Source organism: Trachurus japonicus, chromosome 14 (genome assembly GCF_045865225.1).
Source record: "Trachurus japonicus isolate A0001 chromosome 14, Traja_1.0".
Lineage (NCBI taxonomy): Eukaryota > Metazoa > Chordata > Actinopteri > Carangiformes > Carangidae > Trachurus > Trachurus japonicus.
This window is the reverse complement of record NC_140920.1, coordinates 665251-678714: the sequence shown is the minus strand read 5'-3', so window position 1 is coordinate 678714 and position 13464 is coordinate 665251. Positions and strand designations below refer to the sequence as shown.

The 13464-nt window shown below is 39.8% G+C and overlaps 1 protein-coding gene across 1 annotated transcript in view; it reads right to left on the bottom strand.

The window, feature by feature from the left end:
* rad50 (RAD50 homolog, double strand break repair protein) overlaps positions 1 to 13464 on the bottom strand; it is a 77887-nt gene that overhangs the window by 55304 nt on the left and 9119 nt on the right. The window contains exons 7-14 of the mRNA XM_085796960.1: positions 12291 to 12419; positions 9805 to 9970; positions 8311 to 8369; positions 7975 to 8109; positions 5649 to 5855; positions 2884 to 3066; positions 1911 to 2068; positions 1069 to 1244 (exon numbers count right to left, since the gene is read on the bottom strand). Of these exons, the coding sequence (XP_085653086.1) occupies positions 1069 to 1244; positions 1911 to 2068; positions 2884 to 3066; positions 5649 to 5855; positions 7975 to 8109; positions 8311 to 8369; positions 9805 to 9970; positions 12291 to 12419 (1213 nt within the window). The remainder of the gene's footprint in view (positions 1 to 1068; positions 1245 to 1910; positions 2069 to 2883; positions 3067 to 5648; positions 5856 to 7974; positions 8110 to 8310; positions 8370 to 9804; positions 9971 to 12290; positions 12420 to 13464) is intronic.

The following is a 13464-nucleotide window of genomic DNA, read 5'->3' as shown; positions in this document are numbered from 1 at the left end:
ATTTTCCGATTACGATTCCGATTTTTTTGTTAAATGACAAACTATTTTGTGTGCTGTTTGTGTCTTTTTAAATGGACCTAATGGACCGTGAGAGCTGTAACTGTGTAGTGGAAAAGGGCCGTTGGTCTTTTTGGCAACGAAATCCTCGCTGGTCTTAGCAAAACGCCGACATGCTTGTTTACAGTGTGTGGGGAGAAGCAGTGGGAGAGTGTGATGGGAGGAAGGAGGCAGCAGTCATTACGGTAAGTCAGCACAGCCCAGATTACCCTCGTTAGAGTAAAAAAAACGATTTTTTCGATTTCAAAAAATCGATTTTTACAATTCCAAATAATCGCGATTACGATTTTAAATCGATTAATCGAACAGCCCTATGTCTTCGTAACAAAAAGACACACCAAAAAACATCCAAATACCTCCATGCTGCTCGTATGTAATGTCCGTCTTGCATTGAAGCCCTGAAATGCGAAACTGTCCCGAAAAAAATTAAATAAGTCTATATTTCAAGCTTGTTTTGTAGCGGAAGCTCCTCTTCCCGGTCCGTCAAATTTGGACGAACTGGGAAGAGGAATAATATAATATAATGTAATAATATATGATAAAATGGCCGATTGGTTTTTGTTATTAGAGAGAAGCAGCTTCCTGTTTTCAACAGCAGCTCAGCTCTGTAACACTGAACCATTGGGGGGTTTGGGTCATGTTATCCTGACTGAATGTAGGAGATCTAAACAAGACAATTAAACATTTCACACAGTTTATTGAGTGTGTATTATGAGTTTAGGTCGTTATTAAAGGGATAGTTCAACATCTTGGCAAATTGGCCCATTGCCATAATCCCTTTATTAATAGCAGTAGGTTCGTTACCTTTTCGTTTACCGTTTTCGAGGTAAATACAGAGACTGTTGATGAAAAACTGTCCCTGAAGGCAACGTGCATCAGTGGTTTTGCATGAATTTCCCTCTAAAACAACGCTGTGTGGTAACGTTGTGTTATTATCTCATAGCGTGGTGAATGTGCAGGTCACAACAGCCGTGTTGTCATACGTATCTCTGGAGCGTCGTCGTGGGTTACCTCGTTGCTTGGAGATCTTCTCCAGGTCTTCTCCCAGCTTCCCCAGGTCCTGGTCCAGGTCCTGGCTGCCACACACCTGGAAGAACTTCTCCTCGTCGCTGCTCAGCTGCTGCTCCTTCTTACGCAGCTCAGAGGAGATGTGGTTCTTATTCTGCTCGTTGGACGCCAAGTCTTTACTGACGAGGAAGAAATAAATAAAATAAAAATAAATGTTCATCATATTCCAGATTCAGTTCTTCACATACATGAACTCTTCCTTACTATTTATTTAACCCTCCTGTTCCCTTCCTCCATCCTTCCTTCTTTCCACAATCCTTACTCCCCTTTGTCCTTACTTTCTTCCTCTTTTGACCCAATTAACCCAATCTGTTCCCTCCCTCCATCTTTCCCTTTGTCCTTCCTTCCTTTCTTGACCCCGGAGGACAACAGGACGGTTTAATTGTAAATTCTCACTAGGGATGGAGTGATTTTCGATCGGATCGTCTATCGGCGATCGTGATTTTTTTTTTCTCAAATGGCGATCTTTAATTAAGTTACTGCCATAAGATGTAAAAGAAATAATCTCTAGAACCTGCGCTCTACTGTGAACTTGAAAAATGTTTTGTGGAGCAACATGTCGCTTGTCTGTGTGTGTGTGGACGACAATAACGGAGAGTGAGTGCTATGCGGAGATGAATGAACGCAACTATATAGCAAGTTTTTTTGTTTTTGTTTATTTTAAAGCTGACGTAATTGCAACCCCCCCCTGCGATTGGATCGACAGTGTCCTCCATCTCCTGGTCCACGATCGAATGATCTGAATATAGGGCCGATTTCCCATCCCTAATTCCTAATTCACTGACTTGAGTTTTGCGAGTCGGTCCCTGGTGCCGTTGATCTCCTTGGACTTGGCGTAGATCCAGTCCTCCAGCTGCCGCTTGTTGGGGAAGTGGCCGAGCAGCGACACCAGGTCCTCGTTGTGACGGGACTTGATCTTCCTGACCTGGTCTTCCTTCTCAGTCTGGAACAACGAGACACAGAGAGAGAGAAGAGAAAGTTTAGTTTAGTTTAGTTAATTAGTTTATTAGTTTAATAAGGGACAGTCAGTGTTACAATTACATTAATCATTTAAAGGAAAAAAAGAAAAGAAAAGATGGTTGCACCAGATTTAGCTCACAGCTAATTTCCATCTGTAGTCCCTACACATGACATAAAAATGATAAAATACACATAATTACACAGACCACAAGCTACTATACGAAGGTGAGGTGAGGCATAAAAAGACACAAATAGATAGATAGATAGATAGATAGATAGATAGATAGACAGACAGACAGACAGACAGACAGACAGACAGACAGACAGACTCAGGGTCTACTTGCATTACCATGACCAAGAACTAATTTTAGTTTTACTTCTTCTCACTCCTTTTCGAATATGTATTCTATTTTTTTTTCATGTTTAAATGTTTTTGTTTTATTCTCTTTTTTATTACTTTATTTTCATATTCGAAATAAACATTTCAATCAATCAATCAAAACTAATTCAATGAAAAGCACCGTTCTATATATAGAGCCATTTGGTTATGGAATACTCTTCCTTTAAATATTAGGACTATTTCAAGTAAAAAAGCATTTAAGAAACATGTAAAGTCACTTTTCAGACTTAAGAGTCAATCTTTCATGTTATTATTTTGAGAACTTTCTTTTTCTTTCCTTTTTTCCTTTCTTTTTATTGAAACTGGATCTGTGTATTGTTTTATTTTGAACTTGTGAAAAGGACCCCAGGAAGACTAGCTAATGGGGATCCTCAATAAAACAATAAACAGTGCAGCACCTTGTCTTTCTTCAGCATCTCCATCTGGGTGCGAGCCGTGGTGTGTGTGTTGAGCGTCTCCATCTCCTGGTCCAGCGCTCTCTGAGCTCGGTCCAGCTCCACCTTGTCCCTCTGCAGCTCCAGCACCTCGGCCTTCAGCTCGTCCACGTTGGAGCTCTGCACCGCGCTCTGCAGCTCGCGCTCCTAGAAACCACACAACACAACACAACACAACACAACACAGTCACGGGTGTTATTTATGAGCACAAACAGTACTGCAAAACTGTGTAGACGTACAGTGAGACAATATTTAATTTAGTGCTGTCAAAGTTTAGTTTTAGTTTAGTTTAATAAGTTTATTTGTATCAGGGACAACGTACAAAGTAACATTAGTCTCGAAACGAGAAGAGATGCCTTGTAGCGGATTTATCTGACTAGCTACTTTCCATCCGTCTTTTTCATGCAGAAAATGTTACATAATTAAATTAAAATTAAATTAAACTAAAAAGAAAAGATCCCTATGCTCTATGAGAGCTGGTGTTCATGGTCTTCATATGGAGACAGGCAGAAGACGATAGAGTTTGTAGTTTATGTGACGTCCAAGAGGTGGAGAATGAAACTCATTTAGTGTTCTACTGTCCTTTCTATGACTTTATTAGACTAAAACTGTTTAGTAAAGTAGATCCAAATAACAAGTTTGTGTGGTTGGACGACGCTGAGAAGATAAAACATCTTTTTCAGTTGAATATATTTGCATTTTCTTTATTTCTTGAAAAGGCTTGGGCAACGAGACGAAGAGCGATATATAGTAGCTGAGGACTGAAAGTCATCTTAAATTGTTTCTTGTATGTGTCACACCTGTGTGGCAGGTAAAGCAGGGCTGTACAGTGCGACAATTATGTCGCACGTGCTACATCAAAACATGCCTGTGCTAAGAAATAATCTGCCCTGTAGCATTGGTGCTAATGGGTAAACAAGCAGAAGAAGCAGCAGTGCATCAGCTGGGCACTTGTGGAAACGTTTGTGAGCATGGCGAGTGAAAGAGTCGGAGCTAGAAGATGCGCCAGCAGCGTTGTATAGCCTAGGTATGGGTCCGTGTGTCCGCGTGTGTTATGATCGTGATCGCGACCAGTTAGCGATTAGCGCGTTTAGCATTTATTAGCTCCAGTGCGACCTGAGCAGCAGCAGCAGCAGGAGGAGGGGAGGAGGAGGGGGGGTTCTGTGAGAGCCCAAACGAGACTGTGGCAGGACAGGACACCTCTGCCTCTGTTTCACTTTATGTTGCTGGTAACTAATGTGGTTGTAAAAGTTGTAGGCTAAAGTTAAATTACACTAATTCAAGGGGCAGAGCATAATAGACATTTTTGCTTTTTATATTTTATAAGATATATTTTTTGTAAGAACCACAATTAATACAGATATTTCAGTGATTAACTAATTGTTCTTAGCATTTGTTAGATAACTTTCTTTGCCCAATAAATTAAAATGTTGGAACTATTAATGTCTTGCAGCCAGATTCTCACCTACTTTTAACCTCAGACTGTCACAATGATGTATCAGATGTCAGACTGCCTCATTCTTTCAGTTTTAACTGAAGACATGATTGATTTTCCCAATGATCAACGTATACCGAACCGAACCAAAAACCGTGAACCGAACTGAACCGTGGATTATGTGAACCTTTCCACCCCTAGTAAATATGTCACGCCTGTTATGTAAAAATGAGTTAAAGTGATGCTTGAGTCACTTTAAACAACAATGTTTAAAGTGATGTTTAAAGATGCTTCTTCTGTATCTGAAAACATTTAGAGTTCTTATTCTATAATTGTATTACATTATGTATATGAATTACACTTGCTGATGTGACTGTGTAAGTGATGAGCTGCATTAATTGTCCTCTGTAGAGGTGACGGGCATTTTTAGGGTGTGCTACAACTCTCTGGTCCTGTGCTAAAAAACTGTCAGCCTCTGTAGCACTAGTGCTATGTGCTGAAAAAGTTAACGTACAGCCCTGAGGTAAAGGAAGGACTGTCTAGTCTAGTTTTTTTTGGTATTTGTCATTAACAAGGCATTAACATTAGCAAGGAACTATCTGCTACCAAGAAATATTCATGAATGTTTCATGAAAGAGAGCAAGGTTATGATTTAAGAGAGAAATCAAATCTAAAGGTTGGTAGAGCAACAACAAAGAAACGTTTCTGTTTCACCATTTGTGGAGTAAAACTGTGGAATAATATGAGTACTGAAATCAAAAACATTTCGAGTGTAATCATGTTTAAAAAGAGACATAAAGAAATGATTCTCCAGAGGTGAAATGAATAATTCACACAAGGTGTTTGCTTACTTACTATTTGGATTAAAATGTGGCAGGAAATGGTGCATAGTGTAATGGAGGAATGAAATAATAAATGTAATGTCTTTGTGCTATGATTTTAATTAGAACATATAGTTAAAATTATAGGGGTAGGATTGGATAAGTTTATACTTCTTCCTACTCCTTTTCGCTCATGTAAACTGCGTTGCTTATGAGATGTTTTTTTTTTTTTTTTTTTACATTTTTGCTGTTCACTTATTTTATTAATATTTTACACACTTATTTTCACTTATTATATTATTATTTTATTTATTTTATTTTTTTTACATTGTCGTTTACATGATCGAAATAAAGATATCAATCAATCAAAAAACTGTGTCCTGTAATCCCATATGGGATGGACCACAGTGGTGGCATGACAAATAAAAAATTCATTCATTCATTCCTCTGTCTCTCTGTGTCATGTACTCACGGCCTTGGACAGCTCGGCCTCCAGCTGCTGCAGCCGGCTGGATGAACCTTCCAGCCGCTGCAGCTCGGTGCGGACGTTCCTCATCTCCTGCTGCTTCCTCCCCTGCAGGTCTCTCTTCAGCTCCACCGTCCTCTCCAGACCCGTCTTCTTGTCCCGCATCTCGTCGATGCTCTGCTGCTTCTGCTGCTCCTTGTCCTGCAGCTCGGCCTGAAGCACAGAGCACAGGGAGCACCAGGCCAGACGATGGCCGTTTAAAATCCATCCACATAAAGAATCGCAATTCTCTTTTCTTTTTTTTCCCCACAATATCTCTATTTGAATTTTAAGTTAAGCAGCATAGCAAAGAGAAATATTAGTAGACAAAGGAGGAAATACGTCTGACACACTGCAAAAACTCAAAATCTTTCCAAGAATATTTGTCTCATTTCTAGTCAAAACTAATCTCTTTCCACTTAAAATAAGACTCATCACCTAAAAATTAACTTGTCATTTGTTTCAAACTAATTTTCACTTGAAATAAGTAGAACAATCTGCCAGTGAAAGCAAGTTTTTTGTGATTGTAATAAAGAAGAAAAACTTGCTCCACTATCAGATTTTTCTACTTATTTCAAATGAAAATATGCTTGAACAAAGTAAAAAGTGTCTAAAAACAAGCTGCTTTTTATGTGATGAGTCTTATTTTGAGTAGAATGAGATTTGTTTTGACTAGAAATGACATTTTGACTAGAAATAAGACAAATATTCTTGGTAAGATTTTGAGTTTTTGCAGTGCATGAATCAACACCTGTCAGTTTAGCTAATCGTAGGAATTTAAATATTATTATTGTGTCATTTACAATTAATTGTGTTGTGGTCTGACACCGGTTCAGAAGTTAAACATCGTTCACTTAACGCTGCGTTATAAGGATGTGAAAAAACTGTTTTGATGGATAGTTTCACAGTTTGTGATCAAACATGATCGACTCAGCGTGAGGTCGATCAGTTTTTATTTTAGTCGTCATAAACTCCTTCTGTCATTTGGTTTAGATGACGATTAATGACCTAAATATGTCATACATTTCAAAATAGTCTTTGACATTCCTGCAACATGTTACACAACATGTGTTAGCTGCCTTATTATGTTCAAAACACAACATAAAACAACATGCTTCTCATGTTATTTAAGCAGATGATTTACACCACTTTGTGTATAAAAATAAAAAATGAAAGATAATAATAATCACAATCTTGGAAACTGCTATATTATCTATATATATCCACAGCTATTAGGCCTAGCCATTGATTTGATTGTCTGTTATGTCTGAGTCCTTGACATATTCAATGAAGGGCCTCCATATACATTCAAATATGTGTTGTTTGGCCTTCAGTATGTAAGTAATTCTCTCCAGTCTTAAGATCGACAACATCTGTCTTAACCATTGAATGGTACTTGGTTTATGAGTACTTTTCCATAATAATGCAATGCATTTTTTGGCATTAAGCATTAAGCAGAGCAATTCCCATTTAATACGATTCAGAATCGATATAATATAATGTCCCAAAATCGATTTCAATTAATGAAAAAAATGAAACAAATCTGCCGACTGTCGGTCTCAGTTTCCTTAGAATTTAAAAGGCAGCATGTTTAACTGTTGTTAACTGTTTTAATGTTTATACTTCCAGTTTGTCTTTGTATGTATGAATGTGTTTGTATATGTTTTTATATGTATATGACTATATAGCGAGATAAAGATTAGTAATCATATGTTAGAATAAATCTACATGTATATAAATATAATAATATATTAGAATATATCCAGTTAACCAACAAATAACTCACATATTAAGTTATTGTATATGACTAGATAACTTGATGGATAATTTATGAATAAGGGGTGGGAGTAAATAAGTTTTACTTCTTCCTACTCCTTTTGGGATATGTTGTCTTTGCAAAGTTTTTATTTGTTATGTCTGTCCATTTCTGTATTATGTTTTATTTCTTTTAACATGTCCGAAATAAACTTAAACTAAAACTAAAACTAAACTAAACTGCACTTTTAATTTTGTTACTTAAGCAATATGTGATATTGCTTTTTTATGCAACAGTTTCGACGATTCCATCTAAGCATGGATAAATGTTTAAAACTCAATAAATGTGAAAAAGTTTAGACACTTCAGTCATTCTGTCTTGCAAAGCAGACTGGAGTAGATCATGAGGATCCTTTCACACCGACAGACTGAAGCAGAAATCATTAGGAATCTAATCGTTTTGAATCGAAAATCCATTTTGAATCGAATCGTAGCCCCAAAATCTAATCGTGAGACAATAATGAAGTAAATCTCTTACCAGAAGCTGTGTGAGCGTGTCTTTGTCCTGCTGCTGCCTCTGAGCGACGTGGCGGTGGAAACTCTGCAGCTGCAGAGCGCTGAACGGCGGCCGGTCGTATCCCTCCATCTCCAGGAAGGACGACAGGGAGCGGACCTGAAGACACACAGCAACTCACTGTTTTACTTTATACCTTCTTCTCTTCTAACTCTGTTATCCACTCCTTTCTTCCCCCTTTCATCATCTCTCCCACCCCTTTCATTTATAAATAAAGTTGTTATTATTATTATTCATCTGATTTACATTCTTCATAGTATCAAGAGCTGAACTTTGTGAACACTTCATTTCCCGTCTCACCTGAGCGTCGCGGTTCTTGATGTTCTGGGCGTGGCGGTCGGCCTCCAGCTGGAGACGCCCTGGAGGAGGAGAGGAACACGTTAACCAACCTGTCTCTGTCCGTTAGACCAGTGGTCCTCAACTGGTGGGTCGGGACCCAAAAGTGGGTCTAGACCCGTTCTGGATGGGTCGTGGACAGCTGGTCAAAAAAGTAAATAATATTTAATGCACATCTGATGTTGGACATGTCTTTTATTTTGAAAGGCACGAGACACGTGAACACATGCAGTTGTAATGCTCCTCCTCACTTTCTGATTATTTGCTCCATTTGCTCTGAATGCAAAGATATCAGTTTCTTATTAATGTGGCCTGATGCAGTGAATCTGGTTTTGTTTTGTTTTGTGGGTCTTTATTTTGTGCAGTTTGATATTTATTCACTTTAGTGAACATGCTCTGAATGCAGAGATGCATTAGAAGTCAAATATATCGTTTTGTTGGTCTCCATTTTGTGCAGTTTGATATTTTTTTATTCACTTCCGTACATGCAGTTGTCATGGTAACTCCTCAGTTTCATTCATGTGCTCTGAAATGCACTTTGCTCAATGAAGAGCCAAATGAGTCTTTAAAGGCTTAAAAAAAATTCTTGGTTTGAATTCTATAAAAGTGGGTCGCGACTTAATGACCATGAGACAATGTGGAGCCCAGAGTGAAACTAGTTGAGAACCCCTGCGTTAGAGTTCTCAACGGGCCGGGCCAGCCCGACAAACCCGACTGGACCCGCGGGTTCAGGCCGAAAAAATATGAAAGTGACTGTGGTCGGGCTTCCTTTTTTCTCTCTCATAAAACACATTTCTGGGGTAAATTGTTGTGTGTTCGTGTGTGAGTCTCAGACAAATATCCCACTCTGCATCTTGTGCTGTTGTGGGAAGAACCACTGAAACATTACTGCCGGTAAATGCCGACGATTTCCCTCATCATGATCTCCTCCCCCTCATGTGGACTATTAAGGGCTGGGAGAAGTTTCAGAGTCCTCCGTGGCTTCTCTGAGTTACAGGGGGTCTCGGCGTAGCAGTGCATGTCCATATGACGGTTGCAAATGGATACCAACTGTCTTCGTAACAAAAAGACACACCAAAAAACATCCAAATACCTCCATGCTGCTCGTATGTAATGTCCCTCTTGTATTGAAGCCCCGACATGAGAAATTGTTCCGAAAAAAATTAAATAAGTCTATATTTCAAGATTGTTTTGTAGCGGAAGCTTCTCTTCCTGGTGCGATTTGGACTGACCAATAGTCGACATGAGGGTGAGTAGATAATGAGTGCAATTTGAATTTTGGGTGAACTATTCTTTTAACTGACCTGTCTCTGTCTGTCCATCGCTCCTTCTCTCTACCTCTAACTAAATATAAGTTGATCTGTCGCTGTGTCCTGTCAGGTGAAGGTGTAGAGACGTGTGTCGGTCAGTCAGTCGGTCAGTCGGACTCGGACTTGGACTGGGACTGGGACTCGGTACCTTGCTCCATCAGCAGGTCGCCCTTGACCCGGTTGAGCCTCTGACATTCCCGCCCGGCTCTCTCCACCTCCTTCTGGCAGTCCGTCAGCCGGCGCTCCTTCTCCTTCACCGTCCTCTGGTGGTTCTGGTAGATGTCCTGCAGCTGCTCGTCGGAGCCCTGAAACACCTGCACACACACACACACACACACACACAGAACAGAATGTCTGACAACCATCTGGATGAAAGCATAACATTTATGACATTAGTGCATCAACAGTGGCGAGGATAGTTGAGGGTCCCGAGCTCAGCCTTCAGACGTATGCTGTGATTTTCGATGTGGTTATGGTATTATGATTAAAGGAAATTATTTTTGCTAAATGAAACTAGGGGAAAGTATTATGAAACCTGAACTGATGGAATAGTTGCTGTAATCTGTTAAAAGGGGAAGTAGGATGAGTCAGTGTGCACAACATCTTTAAGACTCTTAAAGGTTAATCTAGTTTTGTGTCCACTTCAAAAGATAAACAGGTCCTAGGGTTGTTTTTCCAAACCGTTAAATTAAACCTAGCCAATAACAAGTGCAAGGATCAAAGAGGAAAGCTGCCGTTAACAGGCGTGCCGGGTTACTAATTCTGGGTGGGGGGCTGCTCTATCAGAACTAGTACACTTACACTTGGTTTTTAAACTGATATGTGAATTAAATGAAATTAAATGAAGAAGACAGGTGCACTGGTGACAGTTTATGTAACAAATCTATCAACTTTAATAACACTTTATATCTTAAAACAGTTCTTTACTCCCTTTTCCACCAGTTGTCATCTCAGACATTCAACTAGAGCTGCAACAATTAATTAATGTATTGAACTATAATCGATTATTAAATAAATCATCAACTATTCTGATAATCTAATAATCAGTTTGAGTAGTTTTTTAAAGAAAAAAAAAGTCCAGATTCTCTGATTCCAGCTTCTTCAATGTGAATATTTCTGGTTTCTTTGTTCCTTTATGACAATAAACTGAGTCTCTCTTTGGTTTGTGGACAAAACAAGACATTTGAGGACGATGTCGTCTGGTGGTTTGAGAAACACTGAATGATGTTTTTCAACATTTTTAACATTTTATTGACCAAACAACTAATCGATTAATTGTTGGACAGATTAATCGATAATGAAAATAATCGTTAGTTGCAGCTCTAGATTCAACACAGCTTTTCTGTCCCTAACCCCGTTTAAACCTCCCACTGACTGACTGGAATAATTTACCTGCAAATATCAGATCCATATCCTCATTTCAAAAAACTGTACTTGTCAGATATAACAGCTCATAATGTAAATGTCTTGGTACTCGTTCTCTGTTGGTTTCCCATCCATGGTAATGAGCCTTGATGCAGAGTGGAGCAGGTGTCTGGACAAACGAGCCTCAGACAGAGAGGATGCTGGGAGACTTTTCCCTTTCTAACCTTGATCTTTATTCATTCTCATCCTTTCATCTCTTTCTTATTCAAACACATCTTTCATCATCCTTAAAGCCTCTCACCAGCTCTTTGACTGGTTTAACTGCTGGGACAAGAAGCTGAAACCCGTTTCTCTTTAAAGGACAATTCCAGGCGAACTCTGGGCTGTATGTTCCTAACATTTTAGGTCTAACAGAAGGAATCTGAAGATTTTCAGTTTAATGTCTCCTGTTTTGCGGTAGTTGTCTGTAGTGTCTGTCCCCGCGTCGCCACGGCAACGATGAATGGGAGTGGATGTAAGTTCTGCTGTTTAGGCTGTTTCCATCCCTCAAAGCCACAGACAGCGTCAGATGGAGACTCAAACATGCAGCCAGAAGTTTATTTACTTCAACAAGCCGACATGTTTGTAAAACTAGATCTAATTCAAAGTCTCCCAGAGTCTCGCGCGAGCCCGAAGTTGCAGTGCTGGTGTGTTCAGGCGCAGTCGGAGCTACCGCTTGTGTCATAAACACAGGAATATCAACTCTTTACTTGCTTCAAGTGTACATTTTTTTCCACAGACAGCGTCAGATGGAGACTCAAACATGCGCCGAGAAGTTTTTTTTAACTTCAAGCAAGTAAAGAGTTGATATTCCTGTGTTTATGACACAAACGGGAGCTTCCCACTGCACCTGAACACACCGCGCACGGCAACTGGGTCTCACGCTTTGAGACTTTGAATTAGATCTAGTTTTACAAACATGTCGGCTTGCTTGAAGTAAATAAACTTCTGGCTGCATGTTTGAGTCTCCATCTGACGCTGTCTGTGGCTTTGAGGGATGGAAACAGTCTAAACAGCACAACTTCAATCCGCTCCCATTCATCGCTGCCGTGGCGATGCGGGGACAGACACAACTACCGCAAAACAGGAGAAATTAAACTGAAAATCTTCAGATTCATTCTTTTAGACCTAAAATGATATGAAAATACACCCCCGAGTTGAATTCACCTGGAATTGTCCTTTAAAATATAAATATTTTTATATGTATACGTATATATATGACTGAGTTACCTGCTCCATGGTTTCCTCCAGCTCCTTGTTGTCCTCCTCCATCTGTTTCTTCCTGCTCTCTAAAGCCTTGATGTCGTTGTCCAGCTTCAACACTTTGCCAAGTTTAGTGTCGATGTCCATCAGTCGATTCTGAAAACGATTGTGATGATGATTAGAACTTCAATAATAATAATAATAACAGAGGACTTTTCTGTCATCTACAAAGAACTTCCATCTTGTTATAAACATGTTAACGAGCTCCAGGTGGATTGTTTATGAACCTTAACGAGCTCTGGCCTGAGACTCAGAGGTTACCACGGCAACTTGAGGTGGTTGCCAATGACGATAGAGGCCCCCCAGGCTGAGGCAGACAGAAATGTAGAGAAAAAGAGCCATTTTCTGCCTCTGCTCTGGTCTCACATTTAGGCTTACTGTGACAAAACGGTAACTCCTATCAGAACAAAACACAGACCATCATCACTGTAAGGACTTCCTGAACGATTTGGTACGATTTGGTGTTTCTACAGTAAATATTTTGGCGACGCTGGCAGTTTTAAAACATCAGGCCATTCTGCTCCTCTCAGAAAATCTTTGTATTGGAGTCAATGAGGAGCAGGGACAGACGTGGCCGCACTCAGAGGCTCTGAGTTTAAATTCTGTAAGTCTCTCTGATATTTTGAGCACATGATGAGAGACAGAACAAGTTCTCGTTTGCTGTTGTAGGTCAGACAGACAGAGAGAGACTTCTGCATATACACTTTGTACTATGCATGCCACCTCCTCCATTCTGAGGCCTCTTGATGCAGTGTTTCACAGTGCTTTACGTTTTGTTAGAGGCGATGGGTTCTCCACCCACCACTGTGTTTTATACGATAGAGTGGGTTTGTCCTCCCTCTCTTCTCGTAGAGAGCAACACTGCCTCTTGTTTATTTATAAAGCTTTGATTGGGAAGCTCCCAACCTACTTAATGTCCTTGGACTCCTTGTTGCACTTCAGTCAACCTAGACCAATGGTCCGCTCAGCATCATACATTAGGTTAGACATTCCACGTGTAAATACAGAGGGAGGAAAGAAAGCTTTTAGTTTCTTTGCCCCAGACAAGTGGAATAAACTGAAGGATTCGCTAAAACTGAAACAGTTTATTTCTGTGGAGTCCTACAGGAGTCTTTTAGACCTTGTATTGTCTTTCATATTG